At 43.3% G+C, this 23830-nt stretch overlaps 1 protein-coding gene across 1 annotated transcript in view; it reads left to right on the top strand.

Moving 5' to 3' along the window:
• The window catches only part of ADAMTSL1 (ADAMTS like 1), a 407202-nt gene that overhangs the window by 300645 nt on the left and 82727 nt on the right, over positions 1–23830 (top strand). Inside the window, exons 21-23 of the mRNA XM_073880850.1 lie at positions 360–488; positions 9110–9289; positions 14725–14859. Coding sequence (XP_073736951.1) covers positions 360–488; positions 9110–9289; positions 14725–14859 — 444 coding nt within the window. The remainder of the gene's footprint in view (positions 1–359; positions 489–9109; positions 9290–14724; positions 14860–23830) is intronic.

Raw genomic sequence — 23830 nt, forward strand, 5'->3', positions numbered from 1 at the left:
ACGTAATAAAATTAAAAAGAAAAATAAAATCTTTTTTAAAAAAAACCTTTAAAAATAAGAGAAATATCATTTATAAATTTAATGACAAAATGCACAAATCATCCCAGCTTGTTAGATACTATGCTCCATCCTCAGATTCTTCAATCTGTGTTCTTTTCCTGACAGTTCTATGGTAGATGAGTTGGGTGGGTGGATGGTTTCTATATCATGCAGTTACAGTTTTTTTCAAAGGAAAACATGGTTAGTGGGAAAAGCCTGGGTATACCAGTTGTTCATTGTGGGTCAGCCCATGTTTCAAGGGAACACCCCAAGCCCACAGCCACCATCTAGTAAAATCTCACATTCCTTCCCACCTTCAGGAAAACCACTAGTGAAGACATCACGAGGGACTGTGATCAACACTGAGGAGCCTGCCGTCACAGTTGATGTGGGAAGCACCATCAAAACAGTACAAGGAGTGAATGTAACAATTAACTGCCAAGTTGCAGGTGAGAAATGCATTCATGTGTTAATTCATCTGTTCATATATTAATGGAACCCTGTGCTAGGTTGAGGGATACAAAGATAAATACAGATTCTACTCTCAGGGACTTAGGGCTAGTAGGAAAGCTAAGGCAAGAACCTCAGTCACCCTGAAAATGGACAATGCTACAGAAGTTTAGAGGAGGAAAGATGAATTCTGGCTGGGATGGAGGTGGTTTCTAACTTCAGCCTTGCACACTGCATGTGCCAAGATGGAAGCAAAGAGTGTTCCAAGTGAACAAATGAGTGTGAAAAATTCATGGAAGTAGGAAAGCCCAAGACTGTAAGCGAACAGTGTGTGCTTTGGTCTGGCTGGGGCCCAGAGTAGAGAAATGGCATGGAGGGGCTTAGGCTTTAGTATGCTGGGTTGCAGTTGCACCACGGAAGACCTTAAATGCTTGGCCAAGGAGTTCAGAAAAAGGCAGACAGAGAGTGGCATTAAGGAGCCAGACTTCCAGAAGAGTAAGCCAACAGCAGTTCATAAAATGGATTGAAGATAGGAAATACTGGGACAGAAAGGCCAGTTAAGAAGCTGTTTTAGTAGTCAGGGTGCCTGGCTGGCTCAGTGGGCAGAGCATGTGACCCTTGATCTCAGGTTTGTGAGGTCAAGCCCCATGTTGGGTGTAGAGATGACTTAAAACTTAAATCATTAAAAAAAAAAAAAAAAGCTGTCTTGGTAGTTTAGAGAAGAGGTAATGGGGGCCCAAACTCAGGGCAGTGGTGATGGAAAGATAAAGGGTGGAGGAACATCAGAGAGGCTGCAGAGGTAAGACCAACAGGAATCTGGAGCTTACTCTCATCAGAAGTGGGTAGGGGTAGGGGGATGGGTTAGCCTGGTGATGGGTATTGAGGAGGGCACGTTCTGCATGGAGCACTGGGTGTTATGAACAAACAATGAATCATGGAACACTGCATCAAAAACTAATGATATAATATATGGTGATTAACATAACAATAAAAAATTAAAAAAAAAAAAAGAAGTGGGTAGGAGTCATGAACGAAAACAGTGCTATTAGGAGCTGTGATATATAGGAATTGCCCTCCAGTTGGCCTTGCAAACTCAGAGGCCTATAAGGAACAGAAAGTCAGAAAGAAGCAGAGAAGGAGTAGACAATAGGGGTAGTAGTATATTCTTTATAAAGGTATTTACCTTCCATTAAAAAGGCAAAAACACCAACACAGAGCCGCCAAACAAAGCCCAGCTGCTGATTCTCCCTTCCTCTGGACCACTAGTGGGTGATATCTACCCTAAGGGTCTTCACACCCACAGCACCCAGAAATGAACAGCTGCTGTTCTAGGGCCCAGCTCCAGTCCCCTGATTGCCATCCTCATCAGATATCCCCTTCTGTGGCAAATCCAAAGCCGGGTTCCCTGGCCATACTCAGTGGACAGAGTGGACAGGCAGTGGCACCCCTTCTCTGGGGCTTTCTTTGAGCCTAGATCTCCACCCCAAAATCAGAGGTTTTACCTCTGCCTGTGATTTATAGGCCACATAACCCAGTTTAGAATAAGTAGGAGGAAGATCTTAATCTAAAGCATGTTGTTTCCAAAGAACAGTCAGTTTGGTTTTCTCTTTTTTTTTTTTAAGATTTTTTTTTAATTTATTTATTTGAGAGAGAGAGAATGAGATAGAGCACGAGAGGGAAGAGGGTCCGAGGGAGAAGCAGACTCCCCGCCGAGCAGGGAGCCCGACGTGGGACTCGATCCCGGGACTCCAGGATCATGACCCGAGCCGAAGGCAGTCGCTTAACCAACTGAGCCACCCAGGCGCCCAGTCTGGTTTTCTCTGAAATATTCTGGTACCTCCAGGAAATCAGAACTATAAATCTATCTCTGTCATCATACATTAGCTTCTCTTTGTAAAAATTCCCTTGGCCTGGGGCGCCTGGGTGGCTCAGTTGGTTAAGCGACTGCCTTCGGCTCAGGTCATGATCCTGGAGTCCCGGGATCGAGTCCCACGTCGGGCTCCCTGCTCAGCGGGGAGTCTGCTTCTCCCTCTGAGCCTCCCCTGCTCTCATGCTCTCTCTCTCTCAAATAAATAAATAAAATCTTTAAAAAAAAAAAAAAAAAAAACTTCCCTTGGCCTGTGTGTCCAGCCTCGTCAGTGAAACCTTCCTCAGTCATATCCCTTCCTGCCCGGCCCTCCCAGATAAGGAGTCGGACAAACCCTCCAAGAGGGCTTCCCATGAAGGAGCTGGACTTCATGCAGGGACTGATGGTGCATGTGGGGCCTTCTGTGCAGAACCATCATCCCCCACCGGACCACTGTGAACATGTGCCTCAGAGACACAGCACTAACTGGAGATACAATGGACCATGCTAGATCTCTTCCTGAGAGATGAGACAGGTAGGAGTAAGACAATGGAGAGCAAGGGGGCATGCAACAAGGAAGTGGGCGCTTAAAGGAGATTGAGAGAACCAGAATTCAGGTGAGGAAGCATTGACCATGGGGAACCGGGGACACTAAAATCAGCTTTGGCCAATTCTTTCTGGCCACTTGGTGCCCTGTCTCCCTGACTTCATCCAGAGACCCGCTCTTGGTGACCTCATCATGAGATCTCAGGTTGTCATGCCCACTTTTTGCCTGGCCCTGCACATGACAGTCTTTATTTTGATTTTTATGCGTAGAACTATTTGTGTTAATCGTGGTTGACTAAAATAAATCTGTGTATCTTTGTCATTATACCTTTTGTTAAATAAGGTATTTATTCAAAGTGGTGGGCAAGAGCCTGCTTTTGATGACACGGTCAGTCTGTGAATTTGCTGGAAAAAAAAATCATCCTTGAGCTGAGTCTCCCGTCAAAATACCGAGTGTTGTAATGCGCAATAGCGGTAGGAATGACTTTTACTTTACTAATAGAAGTGGCTTTATGGCTCTCTTATGGTGTAATTTTAATGGCTATTTTATACTCCATATTAAGAATATTACATAATTTATGTAGAGTAACTCATGTCCTCTATGTATGAGTTGTTAGCAGTTTCTCATTAAATAACTTTTTGTACATATATGCTTTCACCTTGTAAGATGCAGCCTCACAAATTCTTCCCAACTCTTAAACATAACAAATATTAAGCAATGAGTATGATGAGCATTCTTTTTGAAAAGTGATCCAATCCAGTGTATCACTCCCATACTTTTTCTCTACCTGAGAAAAGTTCAGGAGACCTAGTAGGAGATAAAGGGTTGGGGGAGGAGGGAGCATTTCAGTCATTGGGACCAGAATGTGCAAAGGGCCTGAGGTAGAAAGAGCAGGCTGCCTCTAAAGCAGTAGAATATGGCTGGGGTGGCTGTAGTTCAGACAACAGAGAAGAAAGTAGCATGACCTGTGGCTGAAGGGTGGGGGAGAGCAGACAGGGGCTAGATCTTACATGCTCTCATAGATTATGGTACAATTTGGGATTTTCTTCTAAGAACAAAGGAAGTTTTTGAAGGACTTATGAGATAAAATTGTTAGGACTGGTGATGCAGAAATAAATAGTTGAGGAATCAGTGACAGGTAGTATATTCATTAAGGTAGGCTAGATTATGCTAATAAGTAGACCCCCAAATATATCATGGATCAAACACAATAGAAGTTTATTATTATTTACAGAAGAGTCCAGAGAGCTGGCTGCCCCACACAGTCAGGGTCACGGAATGCTTGTGGCTCTAACACATGCCCTTCAAGGTCTCCCAGGGGTTATCTCTAACCTGTCAACCAGAAGAGGGGGAAAAAGAAAAAGCATGGAGGGTGGTTGGGAAGGTTTTGAAGGGCCACACCTGGAAGCAACACATATGACCACTTCTCACAGTCCCTCTTGTCACCTGGCCACTCCCCACCACAAGGGATATTGAGCAACATGGCCTAGATGGGCACCCAGGCAAAAGAGGGAAACCGGTTTGGTGAACCACTATGAATGTCTGCCCCAGTCAGTACAGAGAAATGTGGAAGGCTGAAAAACCTCCTTTCCAGACTTCCGTGGTTCTTTAGAATAATTGGCATGGCTGACATTTTAGTTACTGTATCCTTTCCTTTTCTTGCACCAAGCCATGGAAGAAGCTGCTCAAGGGCATCGTGTCAAGGTGCACCTTTCAGTGGACACCCCAGCTCGAGATGCTGACAGGCTGTGTGGTGCAAGCAGCCTTCCAAATATAACAAGTGGTCTGCTTAGCAAGACTATCCTGTCTGGAATTGAAAAAAGAATATTACAGCATCACCCTACCTGGTGGCCCTGTGAAGATCAAAGGCACTAATCCTTATAATCATCTCAAGTTACAACCCATTATGACCAGACTCATTTATTGGTTCTTTCAAGCAACAGGGAGAGCATTGTGTTGTTGATAAGACATGCCACCAAAGGGAAAAAGGCAAAGCAGGGTTTTTTTCCTCCTCTGTCTTATACACAGATCATAGCAGGGAGGCCAGGACCGTGGAGCCTCTCCAAGCAGCTTGTCAACAACATAGCACTGGACAGTGTTCTGTGGTAGAGTGTCCTTTCTGTCATTTTTTAGACAGTTCTTTTGGTAAAATGTGTGGTCACATCACAACAGCCCAGGAAAAAAAGAAGTCTCCCACAACCTGACCAGCTTCTCAACAAGAAGAGAGCTGACAAAGCCAGCACACATGGGTTCTGGAAACCCCTCCTCACAATAATCTTGGTGTTACAGCTACAGCAGAAAGGTTCATTCTAGAGTAGAAAATAAGACTTTGACGGTTCAGAAACAGTAGCGTAGCATTTCTGATCTTCTCTGAAGAGGCAGTTGGGTCCAGGGGCAGGCAGCATGGGGCGCACAGGGTAAGGTGGGAATCCGTGGCATCAAATGGATGAGTGTGGATCTCCCCTCTGCCATTTGTAGGTCACTGATTGACCACGGGGTGAGAGGTAGGGAGAGACAGAGGCTCTGTCCCCACATAATCAGTCAGGGATTCAAACTAACATCACTCTAGGCAGATTCTTTCATCTCTTTGAACAATGTGATTACCTTTATGAAATGTCTGGCTTATAGCAAACGTTCACCAAGTGTTGTTTCTCCTCTCGCATGTTCAGGATATTTTGCACGGTCCCTGACCTTCATGTACTCCCTATGTTCAGCTATTCTGAACGTCGGTCTTGGGCATGTGTATCTGGTACCTTTTCAAGGGATTCTGGTTTAAACAATGGCTGGTGATGTTCTCTTAAGGCTCATTATGATCTCTTGAGGAAAAAAAAAAAAAAAACAGAAAAAAGCTCTCTCAGGCCTTGTTAATGTTTCCTCTTCCTTTCTTCTGTGTTTGAAGGATGTCAAAATCAGTTGTGAAAGAGACTAAAGAGATTCTAAGGTATCTTTTTTTGTGTCACCCTCTGCCTGAGGCCCACAGTCCCAGGCAGGAAGCCCCCAACATGTGCCACCAGACACAACTCCTCCATCAGCAAATTCCTTCGACCCCTTGCTATCCTGAATGTTTGCATGTCTCCCATGAGCCCCCCACCCCCCACCCTACCTGGAGAATTCAGTCCTTTTGATAAGCACCTGTCTTATGCTGGCAAACACTCTGATTTCATGGGGGCGGGGGGGCGTGAGGCAGAGTGATTAAGGGAATGGAAGAGGCTTGGACCCACTTCCTGGGGAAGTGAGAAATGGCTCCAGGTCTCTCTCAGAGCCTGGGTTCTCTCCCTCCGCCTCTTGTTTCTCACCCCCACCCCCCAATTGCCTCTCTTCTCCTCCGTGTCTCTGCCTCTGACTGTCCGGCAGGAGCAGGGGCCCTTCCAGAGAAGGATGCACTGGGAGTAGCAGGGAGACTTACGGCAGGATTGTCCATGTTGCAGAGATCCTCAGGAGTGTTGGCGCTGGAGACACACACACCATTCCCGTCAGCACAGTGGTGGAGAGAGTGTTCGCTCCCCCATTCACTTCGTGGACCCGAGGGCCCATTTAGTCCAGCTCCTTTACTGTACCTGCCTTGCTCTAGAACAGTCTTAGGTCCTAGCGGGGATTGTGTGCTTGCTACCCACAGCACTCTTCAAAAGAACGTGCCAACCTACCCGCTGCATGTGAGCGCTTCATAACAAGGGAAATACTGACAGGAAAGGATTTGTAGGACCTAGATTCTCCTTGTGTTTTCAGGACAGAAATGGCAGGGAATGTTTTCTTCAGCTTGCCTTTCGGAGGCTTTCTCTTGAATGCTGTGGATTTTTTTTTTTTTTTTTTTTTTTTTTACACGTAAAAACTAAGCTCAAGGTCCAAAGTCCAAGCTAGCATGGCTAGACATCATGATGCTCTTGCTCTCCCTAGTGGTGCTGCAATGAAAAATCAGCTTTTCTGCCTCTTACCTGCCTCTTCTGTCCAGGTATATTCGGAGGCCAGGCCAGCCTGGTCCGTCTCCTGCATTTGAGCATCAGGCATCATGAGGTGTGCCTCTCCCGATGTGACAAGCCTGCAGTATCTGAGTCTTTATCCCATTTCAGCAGCCCTGCCTCCTCCTTCCAGCCAGTTCGGTGATCCTTAGTGGTTTTCATTAAATTATTGGTAATTGGAAGAAAAGAGAAAACCAGAGAATCGCTTCTCTGGTCCTTGTAATAGGGAGGAAGGCTCTACAGATTGGCCAGACACTTTGACCACCACCTTGGGCCACCGCTCCAGGCCCACCTGAGGCAGCCGAGCAGGCAGGATACCGGTGAATTCCCACAAGGCAGTTCATCATTGTTGAGGGAGTGTGAGACCACCTTCCCGCCTCCATCCCACTTCCTCCTTCTGGGAGCTCAGGAGCAGCAAGTGCCAAGGGGGGCATAATTAGGGGAGCCACTGAGCTGGGTGTTACAGAGTAGACTGCTGGCAAGTTCTGTTCAGCAGATTCAAGGACAAGTAACAGGTACGCAGGCAATCCCTTGAAGACGTCTGTGTCCTCACCAGTAGGCTGCCCACTAAGGGCAACACTGTCCTTGCCCCAAATGCAGCATGTAGCCCCAACTCAGAAAAGCACAGGACAAAAGATCAAGTCCTTTGACTCTTCCTGGCTTTGACCCCCATTGACCAGGATTTGACATTATTAACGTACCCTGGACATACACCCAAGAGTTCTGAGTAAACTTTTTGAACTGGGCCAGCAGGCTGAGCAGCGGGGAATAGAGCTTTCTGCTCCCCAGAGACCTGTGAATTGATGCCACAGATTTTCTGTCTCCCAACTTACTCTGAGCTCAGCCTCCTGCGGGGCCTCCTGTGCAGACTATCTCAGAAGGCTTGTCCTGGCCCGGGGCCTGCTTGCCAGCATGGCAACCACAGGGAAACTTCCTAAAGAACGACGGTTGCCCCCTTGTCTTAGCCTACTCAGGCTGCTATTACAAAATATCCATAGACGAGGTGGCTTAAATGTCTGAAATATATTTCTCATAGTACTGGAAGCTGAGAAGTCCAAGCTCAAGGCGCCAGCCCCAGCAGGTCTGTGGAGAGCTCTTTTCCTGGATTGCAGACCACCATCTTACCACGTCCTGACACGATGGAGAGAGAGAGAGGGCTCGCTCTCTGGTCTCTTCTCATAGGGGCACTAATCCCATCATGACAACCCCACCCACCTAAACCTAATTACCTCCAAATACTATCACATTGGAGGTGGTTAGAACGTAACAACGTATGAATTGTGAATGAACACATTCAATCAGTGACGACCCTAAAGGACAGAGCCCAACTTCCAAAGGCAGGTACTCCATCCTAACTCATCCACCCTCCCCACTCTCTCCCTCAAACACAGATCTTGGACTGAAGAAAGAACAGAGTACTTTTTTTTTGTCTCTTTCTTTTGTCTCTTTCTCTGTGGTGTTATGGCCATAGCTCTGTGTTCTCTTGTTCTAAGAAAATACGTAGGATCCAAAAATTACAAGCGTATTTTCCATGTATAGTGTCAGTTCTGGTCAGGTTCCAGCAGCTTTCTTTTGTCTGGTTCATACTAGACAAAATACTAATATTTTATAGCTTTTAACTTTTTACTGAAGTGTAGTATCTGTACTGAAAAGGAGACATATCATAAAGGTACCAAGCCCACCAAACCAGCCCTCGGGTCAGGAACCAGAGAATTACCCTTGACCAACCTTTGTCCCCACTTAGTCCCAACGCCTCCCTGTTTGTCCCTCCCTCTCACAGGAACCACCACCCTGACTACTAACAGCACAGATTGATGTTATCGGGTTTTGTTTGTCACTTACAGAAATGAGATCATCCAGGGTGTACTCTTTTGCGTCCAGCTTTTCTTACTAAATGTTTGTTTCATGTACTTGTCAATCATTCATTTTCACCGCTGTATAGATTTGGGGCTTATGTCCATCCCTACCTTCCCCACAGAGTTTGGGTACTTTCCTTCCATCTTGACAAGTGCCTTTTACCAGCTGCCCACTTCCTGTTCTGTTAACTGGACTCTCTCTTCCTGCCTCTTCAGTGTGAGCTTTAAAAAGCTAAAGCTCTCGAGACCACGGAGAGGTCACAGGTATTATTTAGTTTGGCCAGAGGATGGTAGAAGACGCCCACGCAGATGCTTCCTGCAGAGTAACCCCTGAGAGGGTCCGCCAAGCGGTGGTAACTGCCTCCAGGGTCACCTGAGTGTGTTTTGCTGATGTGTTTATTTTTTTTCTTCCTAGGTGTGCCTGAAGCTGAAGTCACTTGGTTCAGGAATAAAAGCAAACTGGGCTCCCCTCCGCATGGGCACGAGGGCTCCTTGCTGCTCACAGACGTGTCCCCCTCAGATCAGGGCCTGTACTCCTGCAGAGCAGCCAATGTCCATGGAGAGCTGACCGAGAACACGCAGCTGCTGATCCTAGGTAAACACCTCGAGGCTGACTGTCTAGCCCACCCTCCCCCTCCCTTTATCCCTGATCCATTTAATTACATAAAAGCAATATGCCTTCTATTCCTCCCACCTTAGGGCCTTCCAGTAGAGAGAACACAGACTCGGGGGCCAGGCAGAAATCATTTTGAATGCTGGCTCTACTGTTTATTCAGTGTGTGACCTTGTGTGACTTTGGGCAACTCAGTTACCTTACTAAGCCTTAGATGCTGGTCTTGATGTGAATGCACGATGGGGATTGTCCATGTAGGGGGAGGCGGCTGTCAGCAAGGGCTCAAGAAGTAAAGAAGTTATTGTGAATTTCTTCTGCATTAAGGACTTCTTTGAGCATCAAATGAAAACTATTGATGACCCCCTCCAGAAAAATTCGTACCTATAAAATTTTTCATAGAATTTCAAGAAGTTCATAGTCCAACCTACCTAAAGTCCACACGGGTAGCCCCCTGTCTTAGTCCTTTCAGGCTGCTAAAACAAAACACAAACGGGGCAGCTTATAACAACAGAAGTTTATGTCTCATACCTCTAGAGGCTAGAAGTCCAGGATCAGGATGCCAACATGGTCAGGTTCTGCTAAAGCCCCTTCTCTGGGTTACAGACCACTGGCTTCTTGCTGTCTCTGCCCATGGCGGAAGGGACAAGCCAGCTCCCCAGGGTCTCAGGTATAAGGGCGCAAATGGCCCTCGTGAGGGTTCTGCCTCACCTCCCAAAGGCCCCGTCACCGAATACCATCACCTTGGGGGGTTAGGACTTCACCTATGAATTTGAAGGGACACAGGCATTCAGACTATAGTACCCCCAAATATAAGAACCCCTGACTAGAGTCTAACACAGTTCTTGGCATAACACAGATATTAGAAATAACAACCACTGGGATACCATCTAATATTCACTGTTGCCCAGTGCTGGACTCTGCCATGTTGGGAACAATAACCCTTCTATCCCCTGGACTAGGGACCCTGGGCTTATCTTCCCCAGGGAGTCTGGAACTTGGTGGGCTGCAGTAAAAAAGCTTGTTTTTGTCTTACCTTAAAAAAAAAGAAAAGAAAAGAAAAAAACTCTCTATTCTGTTCCATTGATCGATGTGTCTGTTTTTGTGCCAGTACCATACTGTCTTGATGATGACAGCTTTGTAATAGAGCTGGAAGTCTGGAATTGTGATGTCACCAGCTTTGCTTTTCTTTTTCAACATTCCTCTGGCTATTCGGGGTCTTTTCTGGTTCCATACAAATTTTAGGATTATTTGTTCCATTTCTTTGAAAAACGTGGATGGTATTTTGATGGGGATTGCATTGAATGTGTAGATTGCTCTAGGTAGCATTGACATCTTCACAATATTTGTTCTTCCAATCCATGAGCATGGAACGTTTTCCATTTCTTTGTGTCTTCCTCAATTTCTTTCATGAGTATTTTATAGTTTTCTGAGTACAGATTCTTTGCCTCTTTGGTTAGATTTATTCCTAGGTAGCTTATGGTTTTGGGTGCAATTGTAAATGGGATTGACTCCTTAATTTCTCTTTCTTCTGTCTTGTTGTTGGTGTATAGGAATGCCACTGATTTCTGTGCATTGATTTTATATCCTGCCACTTTACTGAATTCCCCTATGAGTTCTAGCAGTTTTGGGGTGGGGTCTTTTGGGTTTTCCACATACAGTATCCTATCATCTGCAAACAGTGAGAGTTTGACTTCTTCTTTGCCGATTTGGATGCCTTTGATTTCTTTTTGTTGTCTGATTGCTATGGCTAGGACTTCTAATACTATGTTGAATAGCATTTGTGAGAGTGGACATCCCTGCCATGTTCCTGACCTTAGGTGGAAAGCTCTCAGCTTTTCCCCATTGAGAATGATATTCACTGTGGGTTTTTCATAGATGGCTTTTATGATCTTGAGGTATGTACCCTCTATCCCTATACTCTGAAGAGTTTTGATCAAGAAAGGATGCTGTACTTTGTCAAATGCTTTTTCTGCATCTATGGAGAGGATCATATGGTTCTTGTTTTTTCTTTTATTAATGTATTGTATCACATTGATTGATTTGCGGATGTTGAACCAACCTTGCAGCCCAGGGATAAATCCCACTTGGTTAGCCTGGTGATGGGTATTAAAGAGGACACATTCTGCGTGGAGCACTGGGTGTTATACGCAAACAATGAATCATGGAACACTACATCAAAAACTGATGATGTAATGTATGGTGATTAACATAACATAATAAAAAAAAAAGAAAGTTTTTAAAAAAAAGCAATGATTAGAGCCCTCATGCTAGTTTTCTCACTAAGAGAAAGCTATCATTCTAAGAAAAAAAGGAATCTATGAGAAATATGAAGAATCACACACCATACATACATACACACACATTCATATATTAGAGACCTCCTTGGGGAAAAATAATTAAACTTTATACTCATATTTCCATACCTGCAATTGCTCATAGACCAAAGCCTAGGGTCTCTAGCCCTTGCCCGCTCAGGTTTCAGAGAGGCCCCGGCGGGTTTTCATCTCACCAGTGGCTGCATAAACCTCCAGTCATCTTAGAAAGCCACAGGAAGGCAGCTCTGTGACAGATGTCATTTGTTCTGTGTTGGGTTTCATCCGGCTGAGCTACGTACGAGTCTGGAGCCCGGGGCCCAGGCACGGTTGCCCCACACTGAGTTACGGGGCTTCCTGTGGGCTTTTCCTCCCAAAATAAGCCTTGATTGTCGCCTGCACTGACAGAGACAAGAGCCTAGGATGCGTGGTTGCTACAGTAGCTTTACCAATGAAGGGCATGCGTTCTGCCAGGCAGCTCTTGCAGCGTTGCGACTGAAGACTAGTGTGACCGTGAACATGGAGCTGGATGAGTAGGACATCTTCCCATTTAATCAGACGTGATGGGGAAAAAAAAAATCACTGGTTAGACTCTTAAGCAGAGGGCTTTTCTTGATCAGAAGCCTTGGTTTATTAATCCAAGTATTTTTAGTTGTATAGGTGGCTATGAACATAGAAATAATGTCTCTCTTTTTGTCTTAATTAGCCAAAAATGAGGCTTAATTTTTAAACAAGGGATTTTGTGTATAAAACTGAGCTTTCAGGCCAAGCTCTGTGACTTAACCTGTAGCATGGAGACTTGATGTGTAATGCGACTTTCATTCATTTATTCCTGTGGCTGTTGAATGAATATTCATGACGTATTGCCTCTAAGTTCCGTTTCGAGTGTTGGGATCAATTTGAGGTGACCTCTGTCTTTGGAGAATTTACGGTTTCCCTCGGAAGATCAAATGGACATGCACCAAAGAAGAACAATATGATAAAAGTTCTAAGGGCATTAGGAGGGGCTGACATTTGGCCCAAGAAGACCTGATGGTTTTGAAGATGGGACATAACCTCCCTTTTTGACTTTTAGGAAATAAGCAAAGGTTTCTTGAGTTTAATATTCTTTTTTTTTTTAAGATTGATTGATTTAAGAGAGAGAAAGCACTAGCAGGAAGGGCAGAGGGAGGGAGAGAAACTCAAGCAGACTCCCCACTGAGCAGGGAGCCCAACACAGGGCTGGATCCCACAATCCCAAGATCATGACCTGAGCCAAGACCAAGAGCTGACTATTAACTGACTACAGCACCCAAGCATCCCTTGAGTTTAATATTCTTGAGGGAATATTCAGTATTCAATTTCAGTATCCTCAAGGGAATATTAAAAAAATGGGTGATGGGCATTAAGGAAGGCACATGTTGGGATGACCACTGGGTCTTGTGTGTGGGTGATAAATCACTGGGTTCTGCTCCTGAAACCAGGGAGGCACTATATGTTAACTAACTTGAATTTAAATTTTAAAAAATAATTACTTAAGTTTAAAAAAATAAAAAAAATGGGAAGGGACTCTAGGTTGGAGTAAACTACTACCATCAGTTCCTAAAATCCTGGTATTTCAGAGTAAAAAGAGATCTAGGAAATGATGAGTTTCCTCACCATTTTATAGACAAGGAAACTAAGGCTCAGAGGAATTAAGTGACTTGCCCAAGTTAGTGAGTGACAGAGCCACAGCTCAAATAGAGCATTCCTGAACCCAAACATGATGTTTTCACCTATACCCAAAGAATATTTTTAAATTATATATAACATATATAATGTCTTTATAATTTATGTATAGATATAGATACAGATGTAAAAATCTCAAGCTCATCATTGTTTTCTGTATGCAATGGTTTTTTGCAGTCAAGGCAGAGTAGACAGAAGGCATATTTCTGAGGCGGACTCTGAAGCCATCATGACTTACTTGCCACCCTTAACAAGTGTCTGACAAGGTGACAGGCACATAATAGGCCCTCACTGAACACTGATGAAATGACCATCAGTTACAAAAGAAATACTCCTGCTTCTCTTCAGACTCCAACAAGTGCTCTAGAGAAAAAGATGGGAGTCCCCCTTGGGAGATGTAGGAAGTGGGGAAACAGGATTCTGCTTCTTTTCTCAGAGAATCTTGAGTCCTCTCACCACTAGCTTCAATAGGTGCTCTCCTCTTTATTTGTCCAGTGGAAATGATAAGCCACTCTATTTCCCATTTGTGTCACTTTGGGCTCTGGTTAACTAGACCCCTGATGACTTCAGCCCTAACTCCTTCTAAGATTTTAAAGAACAAATCATCCCTGTTCTGCTTATCTGGTCCTACGTGGGCGTAAAAATCCAGACCACAAAGCAAATTCACTTTATCAACTTCATAAATAAACCTTTTTCTTCATAGAAAACGTCACTGGTAGGCTTCTTTTATATAAGGAATTCCTGGGTCACCTGGATAGTGCAGTCAGTTAAGCATCTGACGCAGTTTCGGCTCAGGTCATGATCTCGGGGTCGTGAGACTGAGCCCCGTGTCAGGCTCGGTGCTGGGCATGGAGCCTGCTTAAGATTCTCTCTCTCCTCCCCCTCTACTCCCCCCCCCCCCCATGTGTGTGCGCTCTCTTGCTCTCTAAGATAAAAAATTCCTGTGGTGATGTATCCATATCTGTGGGGACAGTAACAGAGTGTTCTAAAGGATACCGTAAGAGTTAAATGAAAAAAGGAATGAAAACTATTTAACACAGGACTTGGCATATAATAAATGCTGAAGAAGTGTTGGCTTTTTAAGAGTATTTTTATAATATAGTTTAATTTGCCTACACATTTATAGAGACCCAGTGGTACTGTGGTATAAAGTGGTATACAGTAAGGAACTCCTAAAGTCAACATGCCTGATTCTTATTACTGACCTTACTGTTTGGGGCACCAAATACTAAGCTTGAAATTCTGATGCACCTTGATAGGTACACTTTCTCTGTGGGAAAAAAATGATGCTAAAAGGCAACCCTAATGCCTGCCTTCAATGCATGCCCATCTTTCCTTCCCCCCTTACTACAGCCTTCATGCTTTACCCTGCCTGACTCCCCATCTACCTTCCCACAGATCCCCCCCAAGTCCCCACACGGTTGGAAGACATCAGAGCCTTGCTTTCAGCCACTGGACCGAACCTTCCTTCAGTGCTGACGTCTCCTCTGGGAGCACAGCTGGTCCTGGATCCTGGGAATTCTGCTCTCCTTGGTGAGTCCAAATCTCTGGAACATTGGGCTGAAATCCAGGGCTGGACAGGATTTATGGATGGGTGACTGCTTGCAGGTGGGAGGGAGGCAGCAGGAGGGGGTGGCCAACAGGAAATCACTAAATTGCCTACAGAATTCAGACTCACCAGTGGAAACTTGGCTGACTTTCCATGTGAGGTGAGTGCAGATCTTAGTCTGGACTCTAGCTTGTCTAGATTCCAACATGGCTCCTTTCTGAATCCTCTTGGGCTAATACCACAGTCCAGATCCTCTCAATCAGATTGACTCACTGAACAGTAAGTAAGTAAAAAGCAGAGTAGTAAGAATAGCTCCTATATCTCCTCTCCCCTTGCCAACCATACCCCAGTGTGCCACCATGACCTCCTCATAAGTAAACTAGAGCTATCATCAGCTTTCAAGAAGAAAAAGCTAGGTAATTCTATTTAGGCTAGCCTTCTATAAGTAGGGCCTGAAACCAACCCAGATGGACTCCTTAAACGGAGTGTTTAAATAACTTTACCAAGTACAGCTTCTCTGGCATCTGTCAATGGGAACCTTCACCAGGTTATTGCCCACATGGCTGGTGCCCTCTGGTAGCAGAGAGGTATATGAGGGCATCCATGCCCTGGACCCTTCACACCAGAGTCATGGAGATGCCACAGGAACCTCTGTACTCCTGTCATGACTTCTGGAGAGGGTCAAGTCAAGGTGGAAGAGAAGAATTATCTGCCTTCAAAGGCCTGGGGGGGGAAAAAAAAAGGTCTACAAAATGGGGGAAATCACCATGCTAACTCTTTGTGGCCCCAAATGTTGCTAATGGTAACCAAAATTATTCCTTTGGCTCAAAGTTGCAAGTTTCTCTTTTCTCCTCCCCACCACCTAGCAAAGAGCAGGAGGGCAAAGGGTGCCTAGTCATACTGGCCATGTTGCTAAGTCAGACTTATCAACATGGCCGGTATAGGATTACAAACAGAAAGATTGCCTTCAGGTTTCATTATGATCTGAAATTAACGAAGAATACTCATAGTGTATGAGCATATGGAAAAAGCCTATAATTTCTCTGTTTCTGATCTGATCCTAAAAATAAGACACATATAATGACAAGTAGCCCTATTCTGTTTCCTATAACTTACACAAGCTTGGCATTGAGTTTTTCCACATCATGTTAATCAGAATTCATGGAAGTTTCAAACTGCTTTCTTTTGGCTTATAAATGGTAAATGTATTCCAAATTAAATGTGAGCATTGTAAGCTTTTTTTTTTATTTTAGACTCATCACTATGAGAAATTGTCATAACTATTAATCATAGCCCAATCACTAGCAGAGTGTGCAGCAATGGTTTATTTTCAAGTTCAAATAACTCTTGGGTCACTCAGGTGCCATTCAGCATGCTGGAAAAATTAACCTGCTCATATTTTTCCGTGATAGTTTTACTTTCTTTCTCCCTATTCTGGAATAATATTTTGTCTCATTCTAGTCATAAGCAATAAGAATTTATTGTGCTTTATGCTGCTGCGTTCCATCGCTAGTTTATAGTGCTTTGTTACCTTAGACTGGTATTTAAATCTAACAGTTGAGAGACACCATAATACCCTAGTTCAGATCCAGACTGTTCCATTTGAATGGGACAGCAAGTCAGTAACCATAAGTTCCCTGAACATAACTGCTTAGGCAACATGGACTCTAGCGGTGAATGTTGATGCCTCGCCAGCATTGTAGAAGGAGGGATCTGCACAGAATTGTGGAGATGAAGTAAGAAATGATGTCAAGTTTCAAGACTCTGGGAAGTAAGTCATTTGAAACAGACCAGGGCCTAACTGATGCTTTGGAGCTGAGCACAGAAGGATGGGTGGGATTCAAATAGGCAGCAAGGAAAGGAAATAGACATTGAGGGTGAAGAAGATACTATTAGCCTGGTGATGATAATGTGTAGCAGATATATCAGGTATCTGTAAAGAAACAGCTATAAGATACCGCTACTTTAAAAGTGATGATGGGCAGCTTAACTGGGATAGAAACTAGACCATTTAAAGGAACAAGCCTCAGCTGGAGCTTGTCCACTCAGCTTTGGCTTTGACCCTTACCCCAAGAATTCTAATATGCCTCCTCCATCTTGAGCCTCCCCAGCTATTGACTCATCCTGATCTGTTAGCCTAGTTGCTCTTATTTGATTCCCATCCCTGGCTCCTGTTGGTGGCCCTTTTAGACCAGAGCGCCTGCTCCGGGTACAAAATTAGGTCAGGGAGTTAAGTCTGTGTAGGATTGCTAAGCACTTAGAATGGTAAACAGTGTCAAATGTAGAGGACCTTGATTATTAGACAAGGAAATAGATTTACTATGTGGGACAGATCTTTAGAGGGTTTTTAAATAGGAGAATGATGTACTAAAAGTAATATTTGAAAGAATCTGGTATCCTGTAAGAGTAATCAATAGCGAGAGCAATTTAAGGAAGAAACCCTATTTTGAGGGTAACAGATGTTCTAGACCAAGATGGAAATATGTGGCGAAGATACTGTTAATCGCCCCTTCCAACAACCAACACATCTCCAATCAATCACGTCATTCTTTTTCATTCAGCCCAGGCACTGCCTTGGAATTCATTCTAACATTTCCACCAAGCACAGTGGCAGTTGATATATAGGATGAAAGCCATTTGCCAACCCTGTTGTGGCCAGTAAATGGTGACATTCCTGTGTATGTATTTCTCCCATCGATGAGATTAGTTGGCTGCCCCAGATTCAGAGAACTTTGTGGTTTTGTGGCATAGAGATAATAAGTCATGGACCTTGAGTCTCATGTTTTCATGGGAAGAAGGAAAGAAGGGAGATTGGGGGTTTTTTAAAGCCATATATCAGAGCTAACTCTTCTCCCTTAGAACTCAAGCCTTGAGATTCTCAGTAGGTGATTCTATTCCAGAAATTACTGTTTTAGTTGACAGACATTCTGGCATTGATTTTACTTCAAGCCACTGCCGGAACTTCCAAGAAGGAATGTTGATTGAGCAACACATGCATGGGCCCATATGGGCCTCTCTTTCCATGACTGCAAGTGAAGACTTGGGACCAATAAATCCCTTGTTGCTCTCCTACTCTTTGCTGTATGACACAGACATGGAAAATTGCCAGTGGAGGCTTGGCCATGCAAAGTGGACCCAACCTAACCAGATCCATTGTCCTAGGCAAGACGGGTGCTAATTTTCTTTGTCCTTATTTAACAGCTGTCCTTTCTGCTGGGAGGCCTGAGCTGTGTCAACTGCTACAGAGGGCAAGGCCCATGCCACCCCCCTTTAGTGGTCTGGGTCCAGGTCCCTCCAGGCTCCAATTTTAGAGTAGCAGCATCTCACGCCTCCCCACACACCTACACCTTTTTGCAGGCTTCTGTTCAATTTGGGGGGGGGTCACTAAGACTCAAAATTAATATTTCTCACAGTATCATTTATAGGGCATTAACACTGGTAGTATGCAAAAAAATAACTTTTATTGGGGTTTTTATTATGAGAGCAATACAACTTCATTGTAGAACAATTAAAAATAGAAGCAAAAATAAAAAACTGAAAATTATAATTGCCTAGCCCAGATAAAACCAGTGCAAATATCTTTTTCCTAGCCATTAATATGCAATATTTTGTCTAAAACAAAACCATATTCCATATACTGCTTACAACTTTTTTCACTAACTGGTATATAACAATTATGTTTCCATGTCTCTAAATATTCTTCTACAGTTTTAATTCTGGTGGCTGCATTGGTAGGAGGTATCAAATTCAACCAACTCTCTAATATTGAACTTTTAGATTCTTTGCAATCTTTTGCTAGTATAAAAACATAGATAAGGTGAATATTCTTATTCCTAAAGTTTTTGTGTGCATCTCTCTTAGGATAAATTTCTAGAAGTGGAATTATTGTGTCAAAAGTTTTGTATATTTTAATTTGTGCTGTTTTCAAATGGTCCTCCAAAAAAGTTCTACTTATTTATATGTGCACAGCACTATTTGAGAATTCTCACTTCCCTAAAATATTACCAACAGTAGCTATGACCAAGAGTTTTTACACTTACCATTTTAATTGGTGAATACACAAAATACAGTCTGAAAACTATATCATTTTAAATTTTTATTTCTTTATGATCTTTAAGAATTCTGGTTTTTAATATTTATTAGTCATTTACATTCATTTATGAGTTGCCTGTCAGGTCCTTTGTTCATTTATTGATAGGTATTTATCTTATTTTAATGATTTGTAAGATACATTAGATATTTATATATGTTTGACATAAAAGTTTTTTAACAGCTTTATTGAGAGATAATTGGCAGTGGCATAAATAAATAATATATATTTAAAGTCTAAAATTTGATGTTCTGATACATGGATACACCTGTGAAACCATCACTACAGTCAACATAATGAACATATTCATCACCCCCAAAAGTTACCTCATGCCCTTTTATAAAATCATGCCTTCACACCCTTGCCCCACCCCATGTCCACCCCCAGCAACAACTGATCTACTCCCAGTATAGGTAGATTAGATTAGATTTCTAGGATGTTTTATAAAAGAACTCATACTTTGGGGGGAATGTCTTCTTTCACTCGGGTTAATTATTTCGGGACATTCATCCATATTGTAACATGCATCAACAGTGCATGTTTTTGTCAACTAGTGTTCCATTGTACAGCTAGACTGTTGTTTGTTCTGTCACCCACTTGCTGAGGGACAGTATGGTCATTTCCGGTTTCTGGTTGTTACAAATGAAGTTGCTATAGGTATTCGTCTACTCCTCTTTGTATGGACACACACTTTCATTTCTCTTGATTAAACACCTAAAAGTGAAATGGCTGGATCACATAGTAGGTGTTTGTTTAACATGTTAAGAAACAGCCAGACTGTTTTCCAGTATTCCAGACTTTTCTCCAAAGTAGCGGGACTACTCTACATTCCTACCACCAGTGTCTGACAGTTCTGGTTTCTCCACGTCCTCCCCAGCACTTGCTGTAGTCAGTCTTTTAATTTTAAACATTCTTCTAGGTCTGCAGTGGTTTCTTGTGATTTTAATTTGCATTTTCCTGGTAGTTGTTAATGTTGAGCATCTTTTAGTGTGCTATTTGCCATCCTGATTTCTTCTTGGGTGAAGTGTCTATTCAATTTTTCCCTGTTTTTGTTTTTGTTTTTTAATTGGGTTGTTGGTTTACTTACTGAGTTTTGGGAGTTCTCTATATACTTCAAATGCAAGTCTTTTATCAGATATATAAATTTCCAAATATTTTGTCCCAGTCAATGACAGTCTTTTTACTCTTTTAGTGTCTATCAAAAAGCAGAATATTTTAATTTTGATGAAATTCAATCTATTCATTTTTTTCTTTTTGAGATGGTTCTTTTGCTATTGTATTTAGGAAATTTTGCCTACTCCAAGGTACCAAAGATCTTCTCCCATATTTTCTTCCAGAAGCTTTATATCCATATTGTAGGGATTTAAGTTTTACAGTTAGGTCTATCATTTCTTTCGAGTTTGTTTTTACCTAAGGCCTGAGGTATATATTGAAGTTCATTCTTATGCATATGGTTACCCAACTTGTTCCACTACCATTTGTTGAAAAGCTTATTCTTTCTCCACTGAATTGCCTTGGCACCTTTGTGGAAAACCAGTTGTCATTATATGTTTGGGTATATTTCCAGACCGTTCTGTTTCAGTGATACATTTGTCTCTTTACCCCAATACCACATTCTGCTGAACACCCTATGAATCAGGAGGTTTTCCAGCCTGGCTGATAGGAACAGGTACTATTCTGTACCCTGTGTGAACACTAGAAACTGCTACCTCTAATTCTTTCCTTTTTCCCCTGCCTCTGGTAGTTCTTTACATGCATGCACTAATGTGCATCCTACTGAATACTCAAGGGGGATCTTCTTCAGATTTCAGAAATTCATTTATTCATCCCATCTCTCAGTTCTCTCTTCTCTGATACTCCATTCTGTGAACTTGAGCCACCTTGATCTCCCTGTGCTTTCAGCTCCCTCTCCTGAACTCATGAGTCCCCAGGGCTCCACCTGGGTTTCCCTGTATTTTTTTTTTTAAGATTTTATTTATTTGACAGAGAGAGAGGGCTCAAGCAGGGTGAGCTGCAGGCAGAGTGAGAGGGAGAAGCAGGCTCCCCGCTGGGCAGGGAGCCCAATGTGGGTCTTGATCCCAGGACCCTGGGATCATGACCTGAGCTGAAGGCAGACACTTAACCAACTGAGCCACCCAGGTGCCTTCCGGGTTTCCCTGTATTGCAGCCTGTTTCAAAGCGCTGAGCTGGGGCAACATTGTTTTGTTTCCCATTTCTCATGGATCGGTGTCCTTCATTGCCTAATGTCCAGTGTCTTGAAAACCATTGTCTCTTACATTCTGTTCATTGTTTATTATTTTAGGCAGGAAGGTAAATTCAGTCTCTTACTCCATTTTGATCAGAAATAGGCATACAGATATGTGCAAATAGGTGTGTGTGTGTATATATATATGTATATATATATACACATACACACATATTTATGATGTGAATGTTTTAAATATTTGCCTAGACTCAGCTGATACGCAAATTTGGCAATCACATCCTAGAATTATTACATAAACACTTTTAAGAGATAATGTCTTACAGGGTTGGCAAACTATAGTCCCTGGGCCAAATCTAGGTCACTGCTTGTTTTTGTAAATAAAGTTTTATTGGCATGCAACCATGCCCATTTATTTACCTATGTATTGTCTATGACTTCTTTCATGCCATGATGGCAGAGTCAACTACTTGTGACAGAAACCATACAGTCCAGAAGCCTAAAGTATTTCCTTTCTAGTCCTTTGCAGAAAATGTTTGCCAATCGCTGATCTAGTCCATCCACCTCATTATGTAGAAAGAACACCAAGGTCTGTGGTGGTGATCACACATCTCTTGTTTCTGAGGAGGATCAGTCTTTGCACTGTACCACTCTTTTATCCTGTCACTAGATTAAGTTTTCTCCATGAAGTAAAATAGCCTGAAAGGAAAAAGCAAGCCAACAAACCTGACTTATAGTAGTAGAAGTCTTTCTCAGAAGGTCAGGAAAGAGAGGCCCTAGATTTCTGTCAAAATTAGATGACCTTGGGTGCTTCCAATAAGAAAACATATGATTATATGTGGCTTAAGAAAAGCAGTTCAGTCTCTTTTCTCAGCCTATCTTATTTAGGTCCAGAACCTGTTAGGCTGTCTCACAGAATATATCCATAGGGTTTAGTCCGCCCCCCTATATTTAGTCCCAAACTCTCCATGAGCAAGCAAGCTGGGATACCCAGGCAGAGGGACTCAGACTTCTCTGCTGGAACCTCATGCCATGCTAGTCTCACAGAGAGCCAAACAGCACAAACCTTTTCTCGTCCCTTGTGATTTATCAAGAGGAGAGAGATTCAGGCATTCAAACCTGGGTTTGCAGAGTAAAGTTTTCCCGTGAAAGAAGCCATTGTGCCTGGCCCCTCTCCCCAGCCGGGGGCTCAAGGGTCACAGTCAGCACACACAGCAGCCTCTCAGCAGCATCAGCAGGCTCCCCAGGGCCCTGCATGGTAACAGTTCCACTTCTCAGAGCCCTTCCAGTCCTGGAGAAGCCAGGCAGTGAGGCCAAGGCCCACCCACAACAGCCAGGCGGTAGTGTTTTCCTTCTGACCACCTGAGACCAGCAGCCTGCACATTTTCTTCTCTATTCATTTGAAGAGCTAAGAATTGCAGAGCATGGTTGGCCTAGATGCAGTTCCTACAAATCATACCACACCGATGAGGGAACTATGGCTGGAATGTATGAGACCCAGATCTGGAGTTTAGGGTGCAGTTTATAGTCATTGTTTTCATGTAAACCCCTCAAAGTAAGAGGATATTTCAGAAAACAGTTGAATAAATATTAATGTTCAAAATTGAAAGCCTTGGTGAAGGGCCTAAGAAGGCAATATCTGAAAGATAGATCAGTTTGCTCATTGAATAAATATTTGTTGAGTGCCTAATATGTCCCAGACACTATGCTAGGGGTGGGGATACACAGTAAATACGATAGAAAAACCTAGGTCTCATTCATTCATTCCAGAAAAATTTATTGAGCATTTACTAGGCATTAGGCACTGACCTAGATCTGAAGATACAGTAACACACAAACAGATTAACATACCTGCCCTTGTTTGGCTTGAACTCTGGTAGACACTTCCAGTCTGATGGGGAGAGTTATTCAGGTAAGAAGACTGTGATCAAAATAGTAACTATTGGAGCCCTGGGGGCGTATGACAAAACAGCACTCTTGGCCTGAGGTTTAGGCAAGTTTTCTTGAGGAGATATTTGAACTGAGATTAGAAGAGAGGCTGGAAGCTATCCAAGTGAAGAGCGAGCATCCCAGACAGGAGATCCAGAGCATTCCAAGGCAGAGGAACCAGCAGAGGTTCTGAAGCAAGAAAGCCTAGAGCATTTAAGGAAGCATCATGGCAGTAACTAAGGGGAGATTGGCCTAAGATGAAGGTAAAGAGAGAAGCAGGAGCAAGTTGCTGGCACTCTGTGAGCCCTGGTAAGACTTTCACACTTTGCACTAGTTGCAATGGGAAGTCTCTGAATGGTTTAAAAGCAGGAGAGAGACATCATCTGATTTGTGTATTAAAAGCCTGTTCTGGCTACTGGGCAGGGGATGGGTCCCAGGGAAGAGACTAGATAGAGTCCACCATTTAGGAAGTATTTCAGGTAAGAGATAACCATGGGTGAGAGTAGAGAGCTGGAGAGAACGGAAAGAAGTGAACAAATTCAGGAATTTGTAAGATGTAACACCGACAGGGCTTGGTAAATAGGTTAACGTCAGGGGCCAATGGTCATCCCTACGATTCTCTGGAAAGCTCATGTACCTGCTATGTGCTCATGACACATTTCAGACCACTGAGGTCAACATACTGGAATAAAATGGAGAACTGTCTAGGTATACAACTGTAGAAAGTGTTGTT

Source organism: Callorhinus ursinus, unplaced genomic scaffold, assembly GCF_003265705.2.
Source record: "Callorhinus ursinus isolate GAN/ISIS: 27379988/994484 unplaced genomic scaffold, GSC_fseal_2.0 scaffold39, whole genome shotgun sequence".
Classification (NCBI taxonomy): Eukaryota; Metazoa; Chordata; class Mammalia; order Carnivora; family Otariidae; genus Callorhinus; species Callorhinus ursinus.